Below are 23,771 nucleotides of genomic sequence, written 5' to 3'. Positions count from 1 at the left end.
CTTCACTTAATGTCTGTCTATGCCACTAGAATGAAAGCCCCATGAGGGCAGGAGCCTTGACTATTAGTTTAAGGGCACTGTATCCCCTGTGTCCAACAATCTCTGGCATATGGTTCATGCTCAATAAATACTTTTTGAATAAATGAATGAATAAATTGCAAATTTTGGCTCCTACTTACTGACTCCTGATGTTTTAGAGAATTTATTTATAAAAGTAGCCACTAATGAAAGTGTAGGTAGCTTTCATTTGAAAGCAAACATTTTTAACATTTTGGATGTTTATATATTGTTTTTGTATGGCTATGGAGGTAGGAGCCAACTACTAGATATTCTACACACTTGCAGTTATCACTAATTAGGGAAAGCAAAATGAGTTATTGGAAACACTTGAAATGTATGATCCATTAAATTGGCAATTAAAATGATTTAAATATGTAAACGCTAAGGCATACTGATGGCACTGACATTTAGTTATGATCTTACAAAGCAAGCATCATTTCTCTTTTACAAAATTGCAGATTTTGTTACACTTTTATGAATTTAGTAGAGTTAGAATTACAAGAAATGTGAGGAAGGTAATGGTTCAGTTTTATAGCCTCTTCATTTGTTTCTTACCACCTGATTTTCCAGAGCGAGGGAAAGGAAAGGGCAGAATGTCTTAAATGTGAAATGAAATTTTAGCATACTATGTCCATTAGATTAAAACAAAACAAAAGACTACGAGTAAGATACACACGCATGCATGTGTGTACACATATACATACAGAGAAAAATCTGTCAATATTAAAAAACATACACAGTTTGTCTGTTCCAAGGCAGAAAATGCCCATTCACTTCATTTACAGTAAAAGATTTACGGGAATATACCCCTCTTTTTTTTTTTTTTTTTTCTCCAAAAAAAAAGGCAATATTCTCCTGCATCCAAGCCACAGTGTATAAAGAAGCTCGTATTATCCCCAAGAATGGGATTACTATTGGTATGGTCTATACTTTAGGTTGCTTTTCCAGAGTGAGCCTGGCCTGTTCAAGGCCCTCTTCCTGGTATTGGAACCCTGACATGTTTATGGGGCTTTTCTCATGACACAGTCACAGTGGCTGGCATCAGCTGAGCTAACTAGACCTATGCAGTATATTGATTTAAAAATGTGTGAATTATAAGTTGAAAAGGAAACTTTATATTTTGAAAATTCTCTTGCAAAAAAATAAAAGTATATTTAAAATTTTATCATTATTATACATTTTTGTCAGAGTGAATGATTTCTATGAACCTTGTCATTCTTTTTTTGTTCATTTAAAGAATGGCTCATCACTTCCCCACCCAAGAGTCCCATTTGGAAGGGTGAAAGAGGCAGGGTTCAGGAAGATTTCTGGATGGACCCAGGGAAATTTAACATACCCTTCAAGACATTCATTCATTCATTCATCAATATTTTTTTAGCACCTGAGTGCCAGGCAGTGTTACACACACATTTATGATATATTGATGGACAAAGACCTTGCCTTTGGGGAATTTACATTTGAGGTGCAAGGGAACTAGACAATAAATCTCTCTCTCACACACACACACACACACACACACACACACACACACACACACACACACACACGTGATTTATGAAATATATTTGAATCAAAGGAAAAAGACAGTAGATCAGAGAAAGGAGGATTAAATGTGTTGGGCTGGGGTTGGGTTGGGAAGAAGGCAGATGGAGATTTTAAGTGGGTTGTTCTGAAAGACAGAGTATCACTGTTGGAAGTACTATGGTTGTCTTTAGGCCCCGTTTCTGTTTGAGGTGAACTGTTAGGACCTAGTGTGGACATTCTGGCATCTGGATAATGCAGGGCACATCCTAGCTTGCATGCTTCCTAGACAGGCCAGAGATTGAAGCAGTTACAACTACCTGCCATCTCTAGAGTCAGATGATTTGGGTCTGAACTGGATTCTGCCACTTATTGGCTCAATAAGTACTCACTATCACCATTGTCTCCTCAAATAACATTAGCTTACATGGATGGGTGAAAGGGGCTATGGCACATTCCAGGACATAGTGGAATACATTTCTAATAATATAAAATGACAGCATTTGTATTAACCAATCACAATAATGTTTGTGAAAGATGATCTTCTTGGCACTGGGAAATTGCTTCATGGTCATATAAGAACCTCTATTTACTCCACTGATTCCTTAGAGCTATGAGGCAATAGCAAGTGCATGAGACAGTGGACATATCAGAAATAGCCTTGGACAGAGACTAAGGAAACCTACTTTAATTCTTGGCTCTGCTGCTAATTCTTTATGTGCTTCTAGTAGATCTCCTCACCTCTTTGGGCCTCAGCTTCCTTACTGTGAAATTGATGGGGGGAATTCATTCTGGTTTCTAATATTTCATGGTTTTGTGATTTTTTTTTTCATGCAGTGAATTGCAAATAAAACTGAGTTGAAAAGAATGATTAGAAAAAAGGAGATTTTTGTGTTTTATGTTTTCCATTAAAAATAGACCTCCTTGAAAGTTGAACAAAATATTCTAAAGTAATCAATCCTACAATGAAACAAGCAAAGAAAGAAAAGCTTTGCTGTTATAAACCAAAACTGATGTTGGAATTGGAATGAGCTTGGGGAAGCACAGGCACCTCTGAATTATATTAAGATATTTCAAAGTCCTTCACTTACCTGTCCACACTCATTACAGTCATGATGGCACTACAGGCAAATTGGTTACAAGTATCCAGGGATGTGATGATGGTGCAGAGAGGCCCCCCAAACACCCACTCTCCCCCTCGGGCCCACTGGTGAATAAGAAAAGGCATTCCAACGATGTGGACCAAATCAGCCACAGCCAGGTTGCAGATATAGATGTCAGGGACTGTTTTTTTCCTGGACCTGAAAGAGATAGAGGAAACTGAGGATTGACATTGAATGTATACAGACTATTCAATAATGCTACCTGATACAAATTTTTAATTGCCATAATGCATTTTAAATGTTAAAGGAAAACCTACACAAACGCATAGAGGAAATGCCTAGTCTTGTGTATATTTAAGCATTTTGAACTATTTATTTGATAACTTACTGTGGTGGTTTAAAAATATGTCCACAAAGTCTTTGATATTCCTTTCAATAGGTGTAGCCTAATTCCCTCTCTCTCTCTTTTTTTTTTTTAAATTCCCTCTCTTTGAGTGTTGACCTTATTAACTTGCTTCTAACAATGAGAATATGGCAGAAGTCACAGTGTGTGACTTTGAAATTGGGTCACAAAGCTATTGTAGACTTTTCTCTTTGCTCTCTATTGGATTGCTCTCCCTGGTGGAAGCCTGCTGCCATCTTGTGAGGATACTCAAGCAACACTATGGAGAGGTCCATGTGGAGAGGAGCTGAAGCTCCAGTCAACAACCAGTCAGCACCAGCTTTCCAGGTATGGGAATGAGCTACCTTGGAAGTAGATCCTCCAGCTGCAGCCAAGCCTTCAGATGACTGTAACCCTGGAAGACAGCTTGATGGCAACTTTATGACAGATCATGAGCCATAACCAACCAGCTAAGCTGCTCCTGAATCCATGACCACTGGACGCACATGAGACAGTAAACGTTTATTGTTTCAAATTCAATCCGGTATGTTTGGGGTAATTTTTCATGCAGCAACAAGTTATACCAACTTTAAATACACTCAGACAAAAGATTTAGTCTTTACTCATTCCTAGTATTTAAAACAGCTGAGGACTGAAAATAAATGATTTCTGTTGTCTAATGCTTTTTTTTTTTTTTTTCCTGTTGCAGCTTAGGCCATTGTTAAGATTTCAACAATGACTTAGAAATATTCCAGTAAAATCTAACAAATAGCCAAGACTGTTAATAAAGACCTGAGATCCAGGCAGAGAGAGTCATTTGAAAAGAGGGAGCTGGTAGATGGCACTGAGAATGATGTCATGTCTCCTGTGGGGAGCTGGGGTTGGGAGAAGTGAATTCAATGCTATCTAGAAGTGGCCTTCTCATCAGCAGGTGAAATACATTTCTGAAAGCAGAAATTTAAAATTCAATTGGTTCCTATTTCAAGGAGCTGGCACATTCAATAATAAACAGGTATCATCTTTATCTGGGAGATGCTGTTCATTAATTCAACAAACATTTTGTTGAGCACCAATTACATGGCAGGCAAAGTATTGTGCTCTAAGGCTGTAAAGCTAAATCATGTATAAACCCTGTCATCAAGGAGCTTATAGTCTAGACATGCATAAATGATCACATTACAATTTGATGAGAGAAAACTAGAGACAAGTACAAGGACAAGAAGCACAAAGAAGGGGCCCTCTCCTTTTTCTTGGGCACAGTCAAGACAAGTTTCTTGGCAGATGTGGACAAGTAAGAATTTAAAGAGCATATAAGAACCAGTCCTAAGATTATGCCACAATTGCTAGTTTTCTACTATTTCAGGGCTAGTGCTCTGCTGTTTGGAAGCTCATGTGTGTCTTTATTATTCACTGGCTACAACTTCTATAGCCTGTGAACTTCATTTCTCAGCTGTCAGATTCTCATGTGAAACATCAGATTGGGTGAGGCCGTCTCTTCTCCAGGCCTTGGCAGCACCCACTATGTGGGGCAGTTACTGCCATGAAGTCCTCATTCAGCAACCATACTGTATGCATTGTTGCTGCCACTAAAAAAACAGGTTGGTTCCTTGCCCTCAGGAACTTAGTGCCTCACACCAGAATGACCAAGAGGGAGAGGAGACATGAAGAAAAGATCATGTCAAACAAAAGACCAGCCAGCTGACTGTCCTTGGTCTCTCATCCCCTGTCCTCTCTAGGCCATTAGAGTGGGAAATGGAGAAGGGACAGGGAAGAGGGACAGGTATTAGCAGTCAGATAGAAAGAGCTCCAAACTAAAAAAAAAAAAAGACAAAAAAAATCATAAATCTTAGTCTATAAATAGATGTTATTTGCATGTGAATTGGGATATAAACCATAAGCAGTTGCTTAGGTCTCAATTGCAGCAATTAGATCCATGGCCCTTGTTTTTCTCTAGAGGGATACCCATCATTTACTGATAATGAATTATGGTAATTATATTGTGGGGACAGTGCAGGCCATTAACTGGCAATTAAAAAGAATTAAATAAAAGTGTGTCTCGATGATATTCTATATAGTACAAAGAGAATTCTGAATTTATCAATTTATGAATTGATAAATTTATCTGGACATAAGTTACTAGGGCATTATAAATAACACATTATATTTATTATTGTCTTCTTTACTGAAAGCAACAGCATCGAAATTAAAAACAAATAGAAATTGTAAAATTTCTAACTATATAAATTATATCCCATTTTAGGTCTAATTTATCTTCAGATTTCCTGATGTCAGACTTCATGAGATTTATGTTTCTTACGATGTAAACATTTAAAATAAAATACAAAGACTTGTGATAATTTTGGCTAACATGTGTTCCATATGGTTAAAGTGGTCATATCTAATGCTTATTAATTTGAGGAATGACAAAATAAATTATGGTATTCTACACTACCACACTCAGTAGGATATGGCTGTTATAAGTCATAGTTTGAAAGAATATTTAATCAGATTGGAAAAAAAGAAAGAATACTCGTGTATAGCATGACTCTAAATTTATTTAAACATTTGTTAAAAAATTTGCAGGAACAATATGTCAAGTAATCATAGTGATCATCTATTTGGTAGTAGTATGACTGATTTTTTTACTTTACTGTTTGCATTTTCTGACAATTTTTCAAAATTTCTATTAAAACCATGCTTACCTTTTGCAATCAGAAATAACAACACATGATATGGATTCAGTAAAACTAACAAAACACAACACTACACATGTAGGCTGCTGTGCTTGTCATTTGCTAGCCTGTCCTCAGGCCCCTTTGCCAACTGGCTTCTGATTAGGTTTGGCCAATCGGAAGCACTGGTGGGAACTGGAGAGTAAGGAGGAGAGGAGAAGCCAGAATGTAGCCCTCACTCCATGATCCAAGATACCAGTGGGGCTCCAGCTCCCACCAGGCAGCCCAGACTGTGGAGGGCTGTAAAACCTCTTTCTCCCTTTCTCCCTCCAGCTTGGGGCAGGGAGAGGAAGGTGGTGTTGGGGTGAGGGATGGGGTAGGGTGTAGAACTGGCTTCCTGCTCTTGTTAATCTCTGGGTTGCCTCACCATCCTGTCTGGCATTTAACTCTAGTTGAATTAAATTGCTATCATGAGCCAATGCCAATGGATTAGTAGTCATTTCCTGAAGCACTTTGCTGAGAAGAATTCTGAGTCCTCACACAGGACAGATCTATACAAGACAGATGCCACACAGGACAGACCTGTGTGATTAGAGATGACTGCTAAGGGTGAGAGAGTTTACAGTAGAGTCACATATTTGCCAACCCTTCCCGAGATAGATAGAGTGATATAGTGGAAAGATAACCTAATTGGGAATTTTATTTTCATTTCTATGCCCTCACTCATTGTGCCATTAGGCAAGCCACTCAACTTCTTTAGATTCCCAAGCCGGCTTAGCATATTGGCCAACTAGACCACAGATCTGAACAAATGTGGTTGCATGGTACTCTGGCATCTAAAACATATCTGTGCAGCCAAGGGTATGGGTCAATTCCAACAAAAGTCTGTGTATGGCTGACACTTGGAATGGTAGAGGGCTGGGTCAGAGGGAGCTGTTAGTTATTATTTAATCTGGGTTGGGAAAAAAGAGACCTGTGTTCTAAAACGTTTCCCATCCCTGCCAGCAACTGGAATTCTGCCATTAGACAGTATTCCTCTAGGTTAATACATTGTCCATCTTGTAACCTCTGTTTCATGATTTCATGACTTAGTATTAATTAGTTGACCTGACAGGGAGATGAAGGCAGGAAGCGACAAAATGGGAACTCTTTATTTTTAGAGGATAGGGCACCTTTTATAGAGACTCTGCCCACTTGAAGGGAATCTATCGGTAAACAGAAGGAAGATGTGTTCAGAAGGTGGATGTGGGGGTCTGATTAAAAAAAAAGTCAGTCCCTTTATTGAAGTACAGGTGATTCCCAGGGCCTGCTGTGCCTGTGGAGAATAGTTGAGTAATGGGGTTGAGTTCATTAATTGGTCTCCTGGGAACGCAAGAGGAAAATATTATAATTGGCTCAATTTTCTGCCTACCTTTTCAGGCTTCTTTTGACCTGCTACAAATTTAATGTACAACAGATTAGTGATGATCTGGTCTCATTATTTTAAAGTCACCCTCCTAATACACAAGTTGCTTCTTGTTTTAAAAAAAGGCACATAGAACATCTTATTCTTGAAGCTCCATCTTCCTTAAACATATTTATTTTATATATGTTTCTAGTCTTCATTTGGCAAAGTCAGAAATTGGTTCATTGCTTGCTTATGACTCTTAGTTCTATTGATGAACACTGGTTTTGATACAATTACTACCATAAAAGGAAAAGTCATTAAATCTTGTTTAAATGTTATTTATTTCTCCTTATTGTTACTGTAGTCTTAATATTTTATTTAATTCACCTGTCTGTTCAGAAAGTAACAAAAGATCATGGCAAAGCAGGATGAAAACATTAATACAAATTGCCTTAAAATATTTAGAGAGCAATTTGCAAAAAGTTGATACATTCCTAGCCAACTAACTAACTAACTAAATAAATAAATGTAAGTTGCTTTCAAATGACTTTTGAAAGATTAATAAATTTTTGGTGAGCAATTTGCAAGGAAAAGTGTTAAAATCTTAGCAAAAAAATTAAAACTGTTGTTTTAATTAAAAGTTGTTCCTGATACTTTTTGAAAGATTAAAGTATTTATTTTAAAAGTTCCATTAGCATTTCTTTATCTAATGTATATTCTCACTTTATGCATAAAATGATAATATGAAGAAATGATAGATTTTTCACAATAATGCAAACAAATTGGTCCATATAATGGCTCAAGTGTTTTTTTCCCTGGTTAAATGACGGTTGACTTTATGTTGAAAATCTGTTTCCATAAATCATAGCTCAGAATTTACTTTTAGAAGAGTTCACATTACATGTTTCCTTTTTTTTCAACTTTGTCTCTGCATAAGTAGATGGGATTAAGCTGTTATCTATTGGTGTAAATTGAGGGGTCCAAGAAATTTCTCTGGTTCCAAACATCTCTTCAACAGCTTGTCACAAGGCCTGGAATCCCACACTGCAAAGGTTTTGCACGTAAAAGCCACCTGTGAAAATGCAAACATTTCAGAAGGGCTAAGACCTAATAAGAACTTGGTTTTTCAATGGTGGTACCAAGGCTTTTTGGTGTAGGACACACTATATGTATCTGTAGAAGAGCAGGGCAGAAATACTGGAGGCCATGAGGGAGAGATGGAAGGAGGACTGGGCAGGTCCAACAGGCAAACAGGGGGGAGCTAGAAATATTCTCAAGTAGAGAACTATTAACTCTCTACTCAGCACTACTGCCTCTTTGAGGCTCCCTAAGAATATTTGATTACTTCCATTTTCTTTCCTGGAACTCATCTGAGCCATCTTTTTTCCCGCAGTTGATTGTTTTTATTGTCTTTCTTGTATTATTTTTCAAATTATTCCATGAGTTTAAATCTCATCTTCTCCACTAGAATATGAACTTTTTAAACAGACGCTGCTTTTTTTTTTTTTTTTTTTTTTTTTTGGTATTTTCATAAACCCTAGGGCAATGCAGGGCATGCAATAGGTATTTACTAACATATATTGAATTGACATTCTTCTAGTACTTAAAGAAAAGTTTAAAATGCTTGATATTCACAAATGGCTTTACAGGACACAATAAGGAATGCCTGAATTTATTAAGAGTAGAATCCCTATGTACTAAATAAATCTTCAGCTGTGACTGGTATAAAAAATACCATTGATCCTCTACTTCTAACTGCAGAGATAGCGAAAATGAAAGTTTGAGAGAGGGCTGGCTGATGAGACGCCACCCGGGGAAGTGACAAGTTATGAGTCTTCTCAGGGGTGATGAGCACCATCTGCATGACCATCCTGAGGGCTCCTCTTGCTCTCAATTAAGCCTGTGAGGATTCTTTTATCTTTATGGCTGTCTCTATAATTTTGATGACCTCTTTGGTTTCACTAGCTGTGGAGGAAATAGCCTAGAATTTGTAATAAGATCTGAGTTCAATTGCCAGGATTGCTACTTACTAGCTCTGTCATGCTGGACCAGTTATTTACTCATCTGAGCCTCTTTTCTTAAATATATAGTACTGTATATATGATAGTACTGCTATATATATAGTACTATATAATGTACTATATATAATGTACTATATATAGTGTATATATATACTATATATATGTACTATATAATGCTATATAGTACTGGTATAATAATAGTACTGCTGTGCTTTTTAGTGTAGTATGTTCCACAAAAGTTTTTTGTGGTTATGTGTTAATATGATGCTGAAAACAACTATTAGGTAGTACAGGTTGGGCATTCTTAACTTGGAAATCCAAAATCTGAAATGCTCTAAAATCTGAAAGTTTTGAGGAATAACATGGCCCTACAAGTGGAACATTCCACACCTGACCTCATGTGATGGATTGCAGTCAAAATGCTGCTGCACAACACACAGCATTTCCAAGGGAAAAATGACCCTCCCAGCCCCCTTCAGCTGCTGTTGTTTCGCAGCTGGTGCAGGTGTTCTGGTGATATTACTGGGCTGCTTAGTTGCCCTGAACACATTATTTTTCTTTTTTTTTTTTTTTTTTTTTTATTTTATTTTTTTATTTTATTTTACTTTTTTTATCAATTCATCATTTATATCATGTATAACTCCCCAATGCAATCCCTCCCTCCTCCCCCCTCCCCCCTCCCCATGATAGGCCCCAGTGCGTGACGTTCCCCTTCCCGAGTCCAAGTGATCTCATTGTTCAGTTCCCACCTATGAGTGAGAACATGCGGTGTTTGGTTTTCTGTTCTTGTGATAGTTTGCTAAGAATGATTGTTTCCAGCTGCATCCATGTCCCTACAAAGGACGCAAACTCATCCTTTTTTATGGCTGCATAGTATTCCATGGTGTATATGTGCCACATTTTCTTAATCCAGTCTGTCACAGATGGACATTTGGGTTGATTCCAAGTCTTTGCTATTGTGAATAGTGCCGCAATAAACATACGTGTGCATGTGTCTTTGTAGTAGAATAATTTATAATCCTTTGGGTATATACCCAGTAGTGGGATGGCTGGGTCATATGGTACATCTAGTTCTAGATCCTTGAGGAATTGCCATACTGTTTTCCATAATGGTTGAACTAGTTTACAATCCCACCAACAGTGTAAAAGTGTTCCTATTTCTCCACATCCTCTCCAACACCTGTTGTTTCCTGACTTCTTAATGATTGCCATTCTAACTGGTGTGAGATGGTATCTCATTGTGGTTTTGATTTGCATTTCTCTGATGGCGAGTGACGATGAGCATTTTTTCATGTGTCTGTTGGCTGTATGAATATCTTCTTTTGAGAAATGTCTGTTCATATCCTTTCCCCACTTTTTGATGGGGTTGTTTGTTTTTTTCTCGTATATTTGTTTGAGTTCTTTGTAGATTCTGGATATTAGCCCTTTGTCAGATGAGTAGGTTGCAAAAATTTTCTCCCATTCTGTAGGTTGCCTGTTCACTCTGATGGTAGTTTCTTTTGCTGTGCAAAAGCTCTTTAGTTTAATTAGATCCCATTTGTCAATTTTTGCTTTTGCTGCCGTTGCTTTTGGCGTTTTAGACATGAAGTCCTTGCCCATGCCTATGTCCTGAATGGTACTACCTAGATTTTCTTCTAGGGTTTTTATGGTATTAGGTCTAACATTTAAGTCTCTAATCCATCTTGAATTAATCTTCGTATAAGGGGTAAGGAAAGGATCCAGTTTCAGCTTTCTACTTATGGCTAGCCAATTTTCCCAGCACCATTTATTGAATAGGGAATCCTTTCCCCATTTCTTGTTTCTCTCAGGTTTGTCAAAGATCAGATGGCTGTAGATGTGCGGTATTATTTCTGAGGACTCTGTTCTGTTCCATTGGTCTATAGCTCTGTTTTGGTACCAGTACCATGCTGTTTTGGTTACTGTAGCCTTGTAGTATAGTTTGAAGTCAGGTAGCGTGACGCCTCCAGCTTTGTCCTTTTGACTTAGGATTGTCTTGGCAATGCGGGCTCTTTTTTGGTTCCATATGAACTTTAAAGCAGTTTTTTCCAATTCTGTGAAGAAACTCATTGGTAGCTTGATGGGGATGGCATTGAATCTATAAATAACCTTGGGCAGTGTGGCCATTTTCACGATATTGATTCTTCCTATGCATGAGCATGGTATGTTCTTCCATTTGTTTGTGTCCTCTTTTATTTCACTGAGCAGTGGTTTGTAGTTCTCCTTGAAGAGGTCCTTTACATCCCTTGTAAGCTGGATTCCTAGGTATTTGATTCTCTTTGAAGCAATTGTGAATGGAAGTTCATTCCTGATTTGGCTCTCTGCTTGTCTGTTACTGGTGTATAAGAATGCTTGTGATTTTTGCACATTAATTTTGTATCCTGAGACTTTGCTGAAGTTGCTTATCAGCTTCAGGAGATTTTGGGCTGAGACGATGGGGTTTTCTAAATATACAATCATGTCATCTGCAAACAGGGACAATTTGACTTCTTCTTTTGCTAACTGGATACCCTTGATTTCTTTCTCTTGCCTGATTGCCCTAGCCAGAACTTCCAACACTATGTTGAATAGAAGTGGTGAGAGAGGGCATCCCTGTCTTGTGCCAGTTTTCAAAGGGAATTTTTCCAGTTTTTGCCCATTCAGTATGATATTAGCTGTGGGTTTGTCATAAATGGCTCTTATTATTTTGAGATACGTTCCATCAATACCGAATTTATTGAGCGTTTTTAGCATGAAGGGCTGTTGAATTTTGTCAAAAGCCTTTTCTGCATCTATTGAGACAATCATGTGGTTCTTGTCTTTGGTTCTGTTTATATGCTGGATTACGTTTATTGATTTGCGAATGTTGAACCAGCCTTGCATCCCAGGGATGAAGCCCACTTGATCATGGTGGATAAGCTTTTTGATGTGCTGCTGAATCCGGTTTGCCAGTATTTTATTGAGAATTTTTGCATCAATGTTCATCAGGGATATTGGTCTAAAATTCTCTTTTTTTGTTGTGTCTCTGCCAGGCTTTGGTATCAGGATGATGTTGGCCTCATAAAATGAGTTAGGGAGGATTCCCTCTTTTTCTATTGATTGGAATAGTTTCAGAAGGAATGGTACCAGCTCCTCCTTGTACCTCTGGTAGAATTCAGCTGTGAATCCATCTGGTCCTGGACTTTTTTTGGTGGGTAGGCTATTAATTATTGCCTCAATTTCAGAGCCTGCTATTGGTCTATTCAGGGATTCAACTTCTTCCTGGTTTAGCCTTGGGAGAGTGTAAGTGTCCAGGAAATTATCCATTTCTTCTAGATTTTCTAGTTGATTTGCGTAGAGGCGTTTATAGTATTCTCTGATGGTAGTTTGTATTTCTGTGGGGTCAGTGGTGATATCCCCTTTATCATTTTTTATTGCATCTATTTGATTCCTCTCTCTTTTCTTCTTTATTAGCCTTGCTAGCGGTCTGTCAATTTTGTTGATCTTTTCAAAAAACCAACTCCTGGATTCATTGATTTTTTGGAGGGTTTTTTGTGTCTCTATCTCCTTCAGTTCGGCTCTGATCTTAGTTATTTCTTGCCTCCTGCTAGCTTTTGAATGTGTTTGCTCTTGCCTCTCTAGTTCTTTTAATTGTGATGTTAGAGTGTCAATTTTAGATCTTTCCTGCTTTCTCTTGTGGGCATTTAGTGCTATAAATTTCCCTCTACACACTGCTTTAAATGTGTCCCAGAGATTCTGGTATGTTGTATCTTTGTTCTCATTGGTTTCAAAGAACATCTTTATTTCCGCTTTCATTTCGTTATGTACCCAGTAGTCATTCAGGAGCAGGTTGTTCAGTTTCCATGTAGTTGAGCGGTTTTGATTGAGTTTCTTAGTCCTGAGTTCTAGTTTGATTGCACTGTGGTCTGAGAGACAGTTTGTTATAATTTCTGTTCTTTTACATTTGCTGAGGAGTGCTTTACTTCCAATTATGTGGTCAATTTTGGAATAAGTGCGATGTGGTGCTGAGAAGAATGTATATTCTGTTGATTTGGGGTGGAGAGTTCTATAGATGTCTATTAGGTCCGCTTGGTGCAGAGATGAGTTCAATTCCTGGATATCCTTGTTAACTTTCTGTCTCGTTGATCTGTCTAATGTTGACAGCGGCGTGTTGAAGTCTCCCATTATTATTGTATGGGAGTCTAAGTCTCTTTGTAAGTCCCTAAGGACTTGCTTTATGAATCTGGGTGCTCCTGTATTGGGTGCATATATATTTAGGAGAGTTAGCTCTTCCTGTTGAATTGATCCCTTTACCATTATGTAATGGCCTTCTTTGTCTCTCTTGATCTTTGATGGTTTAAAGTCTGTTTTATCAGAGACAAGGATTGCAACCCCTGCTTTTTTTTGTTCTCCATTTGCTTGGTAGATCTTCCTCCATCCCTTTATTTTGAGCCTATGTATGTCTCTGCATGTGAGATGGGTCTCCTGAATACAGCAGACTGATGGGTCTTGACTCTTTATCCAGTTTGCCAGTCTGTGTCTTTTGATTGGAGCATTTAGTCCATTAACATTTAAGGTTAATATTGTTATGTGTGAACTTGATCCTGCCATTAGATATTAACTGGTTATTTTGCTCGTTAGTTGATGCAGTTTCTTCCTAGCCTCGATGGTCTTTACATTTTGGCATGTTTTTGCGATGGCTGGTACCGGTTGTTCCTTTCCATGTTTAGGGCTTCCTTCAGGGTCTCTTGTAAGGCAGGCCTGGTGGTGACAAAATCTCTAAGCATTTGCTTATCTGTAAAGGATTTTATTTCTCCTTCACTTATGAAACTTAGTTTGGCTGGATATGAAATTCTGGGTTTAAAATTCTTTTCTTTAAGAATGTTGAATATTGGCCCCCACTCTCTTCTGGCTTGTAGAGTTTCTGCCGAGAGATCTGCTGTTAGTCTGATGGGCTTCCCTTTGTGGGTAACCCGACCTTTCTCTCTGGCTGCCCTTAAGATTTTTTCCTTCATTTCAACTTTGGTGAATCTGGCAATTATGTGTCTTGGAGTTGCTCTTCTGGAGGAGTATCTTTGTGGCGTTCTCTGTATTTCCTGAATTTGAATGTTGGCCTGCCCTACTAGGTTGGGGAAGTTCTCCTGGATGATTTCCTGAAGAGTGTTTTCCAACTTGGTTCCATTTTCCCCCTCACTTTCAGGCACCCCAATCAGGCGTAGATTTGGTCTTTTTACGTAATCCCATACTTCTTGCAGGCTTTGCTCATTTCTTTTTCTTCTTTTTTCTTTTGGTTTCTCTTCTCGCTTCATTTCATTCATTTGATCTTCAATCGCTGATACTCTTTCTTCCAGTTGATCGAGTCGGTTACTGAAGCTTGTGCATTTGTCACGTATTTCTCGTGTCATGGTTTTCATCTCTGTCATTTCGTTTATGATCTTCTCTGCATTAATTAGTCTAGCTGTCAATTCTTCCACTCTTTTTTCAAGATTTTTAGTTTCTTTGCGCTGGGTACGTAATTCCTCCTTTAGCTCTGATAAGTTTGATAGACTGAAGCCTTCTTCTCTCCTCTCGTCCAAGTCATTCTCTGACCAGCTTTGATCCGTTGCTGGCGATGGGCTGCGCTCCTTTGCAGGGGGATATGCGCTCTTATTTTTTGAATTTCCAGCTTTTCTGCCCTGCTTCTTCCCCATCTTTGTGGTTTTATCTGTCTCTGGTCTTTGATGGTGGTGACGTACTGATGCGGTTTTGGTATAGGTGTCCTTCCTGTTTGATAGTTTTCCTTCTGACAGTCAAAAGGACTGTCTGTTGGTCTGTTGGAGATTGCTTGAGGTCCACTCCAGACCCTGTTTGCCTGGGTATCAGCAGCAGAGGTTGCCGAAGATAGAATATTGCTGAACAGCGAGTGTACCTGTCTGATTCTTCCTTTGGAAGTTTCCTCTCAGGGGTGTACTCCACCCTGTGAGGTGTGGGGTGTCAGACTGCCCCTAGTGGGGGATTTCTCCCAGCTAGGCTACTCAGGGGTCAGGGACACACCTGAGCAGGCAGTCTGTCCGTTCTCAGATCTCAACCTCCGCGTTGGGAGATCCACGGCTCTCCCCAAAGCTGTCAGACAGAGTCGTTCGCGTCTGCACCGGCTCCTGCTACTTCCCCTGTTGGTCTTCAGCTGTGCGCTGTCCCCAGAGGTGGAGACTACAGAGACAGGCAGGCTTCCTTGAGCTGCTGTGAGCTCCACCCAGTTCGAGCTTCCCAGCGGCTTTGTTTACCTACTTAAGCCTCAGCAATGGCGGGCGCCCCTCCCCCAGCCTCGCTGCTGCCTTGCGGATAGATCGCGGCAGACTGCTGTGTTAGCAGTGAGGGAGGCTTCGTGGGCGTGGGACCCTCCCGGCCAGGTGTGGGATATATTCTGGTGTGCCTGTATGCTTACAGCGCAGTATTGGGGTGGGAGTTACCCGATTTTCCAGGTGTTGTGTGTCTCAGTTCCCCTGGCTAGGAAAACGGATCCCCTTCCCCCTTGCGCTTCCAGGTGAGGCGATGCCTCGCCCTGCTTCAGCTCTCGCTGGTCAGGCTGCAGCAGCTGACCAGCACCGATTGTCCGGCACTCCCTAGTGAGATGACCCCAGTACCTCAGTTGAAAATGCAGAAATCACCGGTCTTCTGTGTCGCTTGCGCTGGGAGTTGGAGACTGGAGCTGTTCCTATTCGGCCATCTTGCTCCGCCCTCTTTATACCTATATCTATTGTGAACACATTATTTTTCACTGTATTAGTGGTATTAATGGTCATATTTTTTACTGCTAAGTACTGTTGTGTGAATAAGTTTAAGAAAGTGATTGTTTATTGGTTGGATGTAAATCTCGAGTCAGGAATGATGGTGATGCCAGACAACCACAGATGTCCACATGGGTGGCTGAGAGAGTGATGACTTTACTATCTGGTGGTTTGGTTTACAAAAATTTGTCTCATGCATAAAATTATTTAAATTATTACATAAAGTTACTTTCAGGCTTTGTGTATAAGGTGTAAATGAGACATAATGAATTTTGTGTTTAGACTTGGTCCCTTCTCCAGGATATCTCATTATGCATATACAAACAGTGCAAAATCCAGAAAAATCTGAAATCTGAACCACTTCTGGTCCCAAGCATTTTGGATAAGGGATACTAAACCTACAGTCTAGAATATCTTTTATAACATATGAATATGCACAAACATTTTTAAAATGGCAATTTTAAGTATAATCAGAAACTAAGAAAAAAAAGTTAACATCCTATAGTTATTAAAACTAGCAAAACTTACATGTGAAAATCAAGATAGCAAATATACCAAGTAGTTATAGGGCTTGTGTGCACTAATTCTGAATCCATTTTGTCAAGTCCCTAGAAAACAAATAATCAGTTCTTATTCTCCAGGTAAAACTTTAGTCTCTACTTGAGAGGAGGGAATTACCTGAATTAGGTGAGATACGTGGTGCCCAGGCAAGAGGTACTGGGGGGCAGATATCTCTCAGTTTGGTCTATATAGGCTGGTCTACACAAAAGGGAACAGCCCACTACCTATTGACTCCCTGCATCTTCTGGTGATCAGATAAAGTTTCTCTTTTGCCCAAGTGAGTAAAAGAATCTCTTTCACCTGCCTAAACAGTTCAGCTTTTTAGGATAATTCTTATTGCTGGAAAATAAAATGTTGCATTGCAGTTTCAAATCTTACCTGGACCCTACCCTTAGAGATTGTGAGTTAGTGGGTCTGGGGTGAAACTGCGTATCAGGAGTTTTTAAAGCTCCCCAGGTGATTCTAATATGCAGCTAAGACTGAGAGTCATTGCCCTAAAAACTCACTGACCCAGCAGTAAGCATTGGCCTAGGTCTTAGCATGCTGAGATTTGCAACTGAGATGTTACCTAATGCATGATGAAATTATCTGTAGAATCTTCATCAATTATCTTAATTATCTTAAGCAAATATTTAAGAAATTGCATTTCATTAAGCAAAATGCTACAGGGGAAAGGATTCATTTAGGGACCTTTGACTGTAGTTTCCTAAAGTACGGAAGGAAAAAAAAGGAGCCCTTACCTTATTATAGTGAATACAATGAGGATGTTGCCAACCAGCCCTGTTGAACAGATAATCCCAATCATGGAAGGGAGGATGACTGTATCTACAACACTGGCAGTTTGATAAGCAAACTCTTTATTCCAGGATTTGTTTGAAAGTTCGGCAGAGGTGTTCCAACAAGATGAGTGAAATGGATTCATTGTTCATGGACTTCCAGGGATTAAAGCTGTGAAGTAATAGGAAGTGATTTATTTAGTGAACATTCTCTCAATATAACTTCCTTTACCTAATTCAAATAATATTTTTTGGAACCTATTTTTTTTTAAACTAAGATTCCATGGAACACAGGATTCCAGGTTGAGTATGATTTGTCCCTGTTCATAGTAATCTCACAGATTACCGTAAGAGATAGGTAAACAGCAAGCTATAGAACAACATGAGAAGCACCATGAAAATATTTGTATCTTACCACATCTTACTGTACTATATGCTTTGAGCATAGGTGATATTTACCTAGTATATACTGGTCCTGGTTGTTTACAGATCGCTGGTATTCTTATTGGCCTGTAGGTCTGTTCATATTGGCTAGTATTCTTGTAACACTTTTGTTGTTAAACATATCCTCTCTGTCTGCTATAAAATGCGTGGGGTCTACTGAACTCAGATTGTTTAGGAATGGAATGGATAAGACTTCCTGATGTGATTATTGGACTATCCTGAAGCATGAGGAAGAGTTAGCTGAGCAAAGTAGAGTTGTGGGAAGGGAAAAGTGTTGTAGCCAGCGGAGGCACCATGTGCAAAGAAGTATTCAAGGAGAAATGCTCACTGCCAAAAAATAAACAAGTAAATAAAGCCAAATAGGACTAGAAAATTATTTGCTTGATCATCTGTTTTGATAAAAGACATTTTAAAAATGCCATCTAAGTCTGGTGTTTGGTAATGATAAATTGGATTACTCAGATTAATCTTCCCACTGAAAATAAAATATGCTGGACAAAATGTGTGTGTGTGTGTATTTATATTTATGTGTGTCTGTGTGTGTGTATACAGCAACTTAAAAATATTCAAGGTCTGAAAAATCAGATGGCCTTCCCTGGCTGGGTTTTGAATGAGATCTTGAAAGGTAAGTGGAATACTGAAGCATCAATGCTATCTTGATTTAGAAGACATTTAGGGATGACATAGCATTTGAAGTCTGGTTCCATGTCTGCAAGAAGTCCAGAGAAAAATTAGGGTCCAGGGCCTACTAAGGCTGGGGAATCTTACAGGATATACCCTTCTCTGAGCTGGAGCCTCAGGGGCTTCATGATTAAGTGTATTATATTTAGTCAGATAAAGAAAGTTCCCTTCTATTCCCAGTTCATCAGTAGATTATTAGTTTAATATTAAAGATGGTTTTTCCATCAATTGAGAGAGTGATGTGATTTTTAAAAAATGCTCTTCATTTTCATTTGGTTCTTTTTCATGTCTGTCATGTTACTTTGTTAATTGAATCTCCCCTGAAGAAAACTTTAATCATGAAATGCTGAACATTTCCCTTTCAAAACATGAAAAAATGTCCACTATCATCACTTATCTTCAATATTGGACTTCTCTAGCACAATGGGGGAAGAAAAAAATAGGATGTATGAGACTTGGAGAGTAAGAAAGTCTCAGTGTTATTATTGTGCAGCTATAAGAGAATTTAGTAAGTTTGCTGGATATGAAAACAAGCCAAAAAATTGCATTTCCATATATTTTCTACAAACCATTAGAAAAAGGTTTAAAAGAGTTAACATTTAACTGTTAAAAATATATATATACCTAATGCTAAACCCAGCAAAAATATGTAAGAACTCTACTGTAAAAGTTATAACATTTAACTGATGTTAAAGAACATTTGTAAATGGAGAAAAATACCAAGTTAATGAGTTTGAAGACTCATTATTCTATAGATGTCAATTTCCCCCAGATTGACTTATAGATTCAATGCAATTCCAATAAAATTCCAAGTTTTATTGTCTGTGAAAGATGATAACATACTACTTCTGACATAAAAGACTAAGAATAGTAAACAAACTCTTGAAAAAAGAGAACCAGATAGAAGGACTTAATTTATTTGATACTAAGACAAATTATAAAGATACAGTAATCTACATAGTGTGATATTTGAATAGGGATAGACAAATAGATCAAGGGAACATTAAAGAGAACATTAAAGAAAGCCCCCACACATATACATTACACTTGATATATGAAAAGATGTCACTTTAGAGAAGTGAGGAAAGAATGGACTCTTTCATAAATGGTGCTGGGACAACTGCTTATCTAAATAGAAAAAAAAAACCAATCTCACCTATATAAATATATATTATACACACATATACATGAATTCATATATGCTTACTTACACTTATATGCGCATTGATTTAAAATCTATACATACATAAAAATAAACTCCATGTGGATTAAAAACAAATGTAAAAGGCTTTTAGAAGTGAATATAGAATATCTTTATGTCCTTGGAGTAAAAAATTTCATAAACAAGACACAGAAAACACAGATGTTTAATAAAAACCTGAAAAATTTGATTACAATGAAAAAAAATCTGTTCATTAAAAGACACCATTAGGACAGTAAAATAGGAAATCTCACACCCTCTTTCTCCCATGGCAACACTGATTCAACAGCCATACATGGAACAATTCCTTTTGTGAGAAACCCAGAAACCAGTTAAGAAACTTTTGCATCCTAGGCAAAGGGGAAGCCAGCTACATCAAAGCCAATCGAAGAACCTGTGGCACCCTCTTGCCATAGTATCTCTCTCTGGCACAGTGCCATGTGATCGCGGGGAAACTTCCAGCTCCTGGCTTCTCCCTGGGGAGAGAGAGGAAACTGGAGCATATGTCCATTTTTCTGACTTTCAAGGGGCTTCTTTGGGGACAGGCTTTTGTCTCATCTATCTCAGTGTATTGGCAGGAAATGGCATATTCTGGATAGCTGGGGGCTCCTCAGAAAAAAAGAGCTGGGCCATGTGCTGCTGCTCCAGAGGACCTGTGGTATAGCTGACAGAGGTCAATGCTGCTTGGCAGTCTCTTCCTTCAAGGAGAGAAGAGTGGAGCATATATGCAGTGTTCTGGCTTTTGGGGGGTTTCCAGAGGTACTGGTTTCTATGTAGTCCAAATTGGGGCACTGATGAGACCTCATGTACTCTGGACGCCTGGAAGGACACTGGGAACACAAAAAGAGTCAAGTGGCATGCTGCTATTTTGGAGAACCTGTGGTACAAAAGATAGATACCAATGGAGAAATTATGAGTTCCAGGAAAAAAGAAATTGGTAAATCTCTCTAATTAGGAACTTAGACACAGACATCCAGAGGAGACACGTCCACAGAAAATGTTTGCGATGTCCCCTGAATCTGTAGCTATGCTGCTTGGTGAAGATGTTTCCCTGTCTGGAGCCAGTCTACAAAGACTGGGAGAGGTAGCTATATTGTTAAAATGTATAGATACTAATGCAGAATTACAAGGAACACAAAGAAGCAGAGAAAATTGGCCCAATCAAATAAGCCAAGCAAATTTTCAGAAATTGATACTAAAGAAACAGTTAGATACTAATTACCTGACAAATAGTTGAAAATAACCACTATAAAGGTGATTGATAAACTCATCAAAACAATACAGGAACAAAATGAGAATTTCAGCAAAGGGATAGAAAATATAAAAAAGAACCAAACAGATTTTAGAGCTGAGAAATTCAACAATTGAAATAAGAAATTCACTATAAAGTTTCAACAGCAGATTTGATCAAGCAAGAGAGAGAATCAGAAAATTTGAAGACAAGTCATTTGAAATAAACTAGGCAGAGGAGCAAAAAGACACAATAATAATAATAATGAAGGGTAAAAATGGCCTAAAAGGTTACCGGACACCATTGAAAGGATCCATATACATGTTATGGAAATCTCAGAAAAAGAAGAGAAAGAAAGACACAGAAAGCTTATTTAAAGAAATAATGGTTGAAATTTTCCTAAATCTGGGAAGGGAAATGAACACCCAGATTCAAGAAGACCAGTCTACATCCAAAGGAGTCCACAAAGGCAAGAGAAAATTTCAAAAGCAGCAAGAGAAAAATGATTCACTGTGTACAAGAGACTTTCAATACATCTGTTAGTGGATTTCTCAGCAGAAACCTCGAAAGCCAGGAGAGAGTGGGATGATATAGTCAAAGTGCCAAAAGAAAAAACTGGCAACCAAGACTACTACGTCCAGCAAAAATATTCTTTGAAAATTAAAGAGAGATAAAGACTTTCTCAGAAAACAAAAGCTCTTCAAGGAGAACTACAAACCACTGCTCAACAAAATAAAAGAGGGCACAAACAAATGGAAGAACATTCCATGCTCAGAGATAGGAAGAATCAATATCGTGAAAATGGCCACACTGCCCAAGGTAATTTACAGATTCAATGCCATCCCCATCAAGCTACCAATGACTACCTTCACAGAATTGGAAAAAACTACTTTAGAGGTCATATGGAACCAAAAAAGAGCCCACATTGCCAAGAGAATTCTAAGCAAAAAGAACAAAGCTGGAGGCATCATGCTACCTGACTTCAAATTATACTACAAGGCTACAGTAACCAAAACATGGTACTGGTACCAAAACGGATATATAGACCAATGGAACAGAACAGAGGCCTCAGAAATAATGCCACACATCTACAACCATCTGATCTATGACAAACCCGACAAAAACAAGCAATGGGGAAAGGATTCTCTATTTAATAAATGGTGTTGGGAAAACTGGCCATATGCAGAAAACTGAAACTGGACCCCTTCCTTACACCTTATACAAAAATTAACTCAAGGTGGATTAAAGACTTAAACATAAGACTTAAAACCATAGAAACCCTGGAAGAAAACCTAGGCGATATCATTCAGGACATAGACATGGGCAAAAACTCCAAGACTAAAACACCAAAAGCAATGGCAACAAAAGCCAAAATTGACAAATAGGATCTAATTAAACTAAGGAGCTTCTACACAGCAAAAGAAACTATCATCAGAGTGAACAGGCAACCTACAGAATAGGAGAAAATTTTTGCAATCTACCCATCTGACAAAGGGCTAATATATAGAATCTACAAAGAACTTAAACAATTTTACAAGAAAAAACAAACAACTCCATCAAAAAGTGGGCAAAGGATATGAACATACACTTCTCAAAAGAAGAAAAAAAAGTGTTTTGGGACTGCTTTTTTTTCCAAAAAAGTGTTTTAGGAATGCTCTTACACTCTTTGTGAGAATGTAAATTAGTTCAACCATTGTGGAAGACAGTGTGGTGATTCTTCAAGGATCTAGAACTAGAAATATCATTTGACCCAGCGATCCCATTACTGGGTATACACCTAAAGGATTATAAATCATTCTATTATAAAGACACATGCACACGTATGTTTACTGCAGCACTATTCACAATAGCAAAGACTTGGAACTAACCCAAATGTCCATCAAGGATAGACCAGATTAGGAAGAAGCTGAATCCCTGAATAGACCAATAGCAGGTTCTGAAATTGAGGCAATAATTAATAGCCTACGAACCAAAAAAAGTCCAGGACCAGATGGATTCACAGTTGAATTCTACCAGAGGTACAAGGAGGAGCTGGTACCATTCCTTCTGAAACTATTACAACCAATAGAAAAAGAGGGAATCCTCCCTAACCCATTTTATGAGACCAACATCATCCTGATACCAAAACCAGACAGAGACACAACAAAAAAAGAGAATTTTAGACCAATATCCCTGACGAACATCGATGCAAAAATCCTCAATAAAATACTGGCAAACCGGATCCAGCAGCATATCAAAAAGCTGATCCACCATGATCAAGTGGGCTTCATCCCTGGGATGCAAGGCTGGTTCAACATACACAAATCAATATACGTAATCCAGCATATAAACAGAACCAAAGACAAAAACCACATGATTATCTCAATAGATGCAGAAAAGGCCTTTGACAAAATTCAACAGCCCTTCATGCTAAAAACGCTCAATAAATTCGGTATTGATGGAACGTACCTCAAAATAATAAGAGCTATTTATGACAAACCCACAGCCAATATCATACTGAATGGGCAAAATCTGGAAAAATTCCCTTTGAAAACTGGCACAAGACAGGGATGCCCTCTCTCACCACTCCTATTCAACATAGTGTTGGAAGTTCTGGCTGGGCAATCAGGCAAGAGAAAGAAATCAAGGGTATTCAGTTAGGAAAAGAAGAAGTCAAATTGTCCCTGTTTGCAGATGACATGATTGTATATTTAGAAAACCCAATCGTCTCAGCCCAAAATCTCCTTAAGCTGATAAGCAACTTCAGCAAAGTCTCAGGATACAAAATCAATGTGCAAAAATCACAAGCATTCTTATACACCAGTAACAGACAAACAGAGAGCCAAACCATGAATGAACTTCCATTCACAATTGCTTCAAAGAGAATAAAATACCTAGGAATCCAACTTACAAGGGATGCAAAGGACCTCTTCAAGGAGAACTACAAACCACTGCTCAGTGAAATCAAAGAGGACACTAACAAATGGAAGAACACACCATTCTCATGGATAGGAAGAATCAATATCGTGA

The 23,771-nt window shown here is 38.4% G+C and overlaps 1 protein-coding gene across 1 annotated transcript in view; it reads right to left on the bottom strand.

Annotated features, from left to right (window-relative positions):
* Positions 1–23,771, bottom strand: part of MCHR2 (melanin concentrating hormone receptor 2) — a 72,282-nt gene that overhangs the window by 18,248 nt on the left and 30,263 nt on the right. The window contains exons 2-3 of the mRNA XM_030929340.1: positions 17,170–17,377; positions 2,673–2,882 (exon numbers count right to left, since the gene is read on the bottom strand). Of these exons, the coding sequence (XP_030785200.1) occupies positions 2,673–2,882; positions 17,170–17,351 (392 nt within the window). The 5' untranslated portion in view covers positions 17,352–17,377. The remainder of the gene's footprint in view (positions 1–2,672; positions 2,883–17,169; positions 17,378–23,771) is intronic.

This window comes from Rhinopithecus roxellana, chromosome 4, assembly GCF_007565055.1.
Source record: "Rhinopithecus roxellana isolate Shanxi Qingling chromosome 4, ASM756505v1, whole genome shotgun sequence".
In the NCBI taxonomy this organism is placed as follows: domain Eukaryota; kingdom Metazoa; phylum Chordata; class Mammalia; order Primates; family Cercopithecidae; genus Rhinopithecus; species Rhinopithecus roxellana.
Note: the sequence above shows the minus strand (reverse complement) of the source record. Positions and strands in the feature narration are given on the sequence as shown.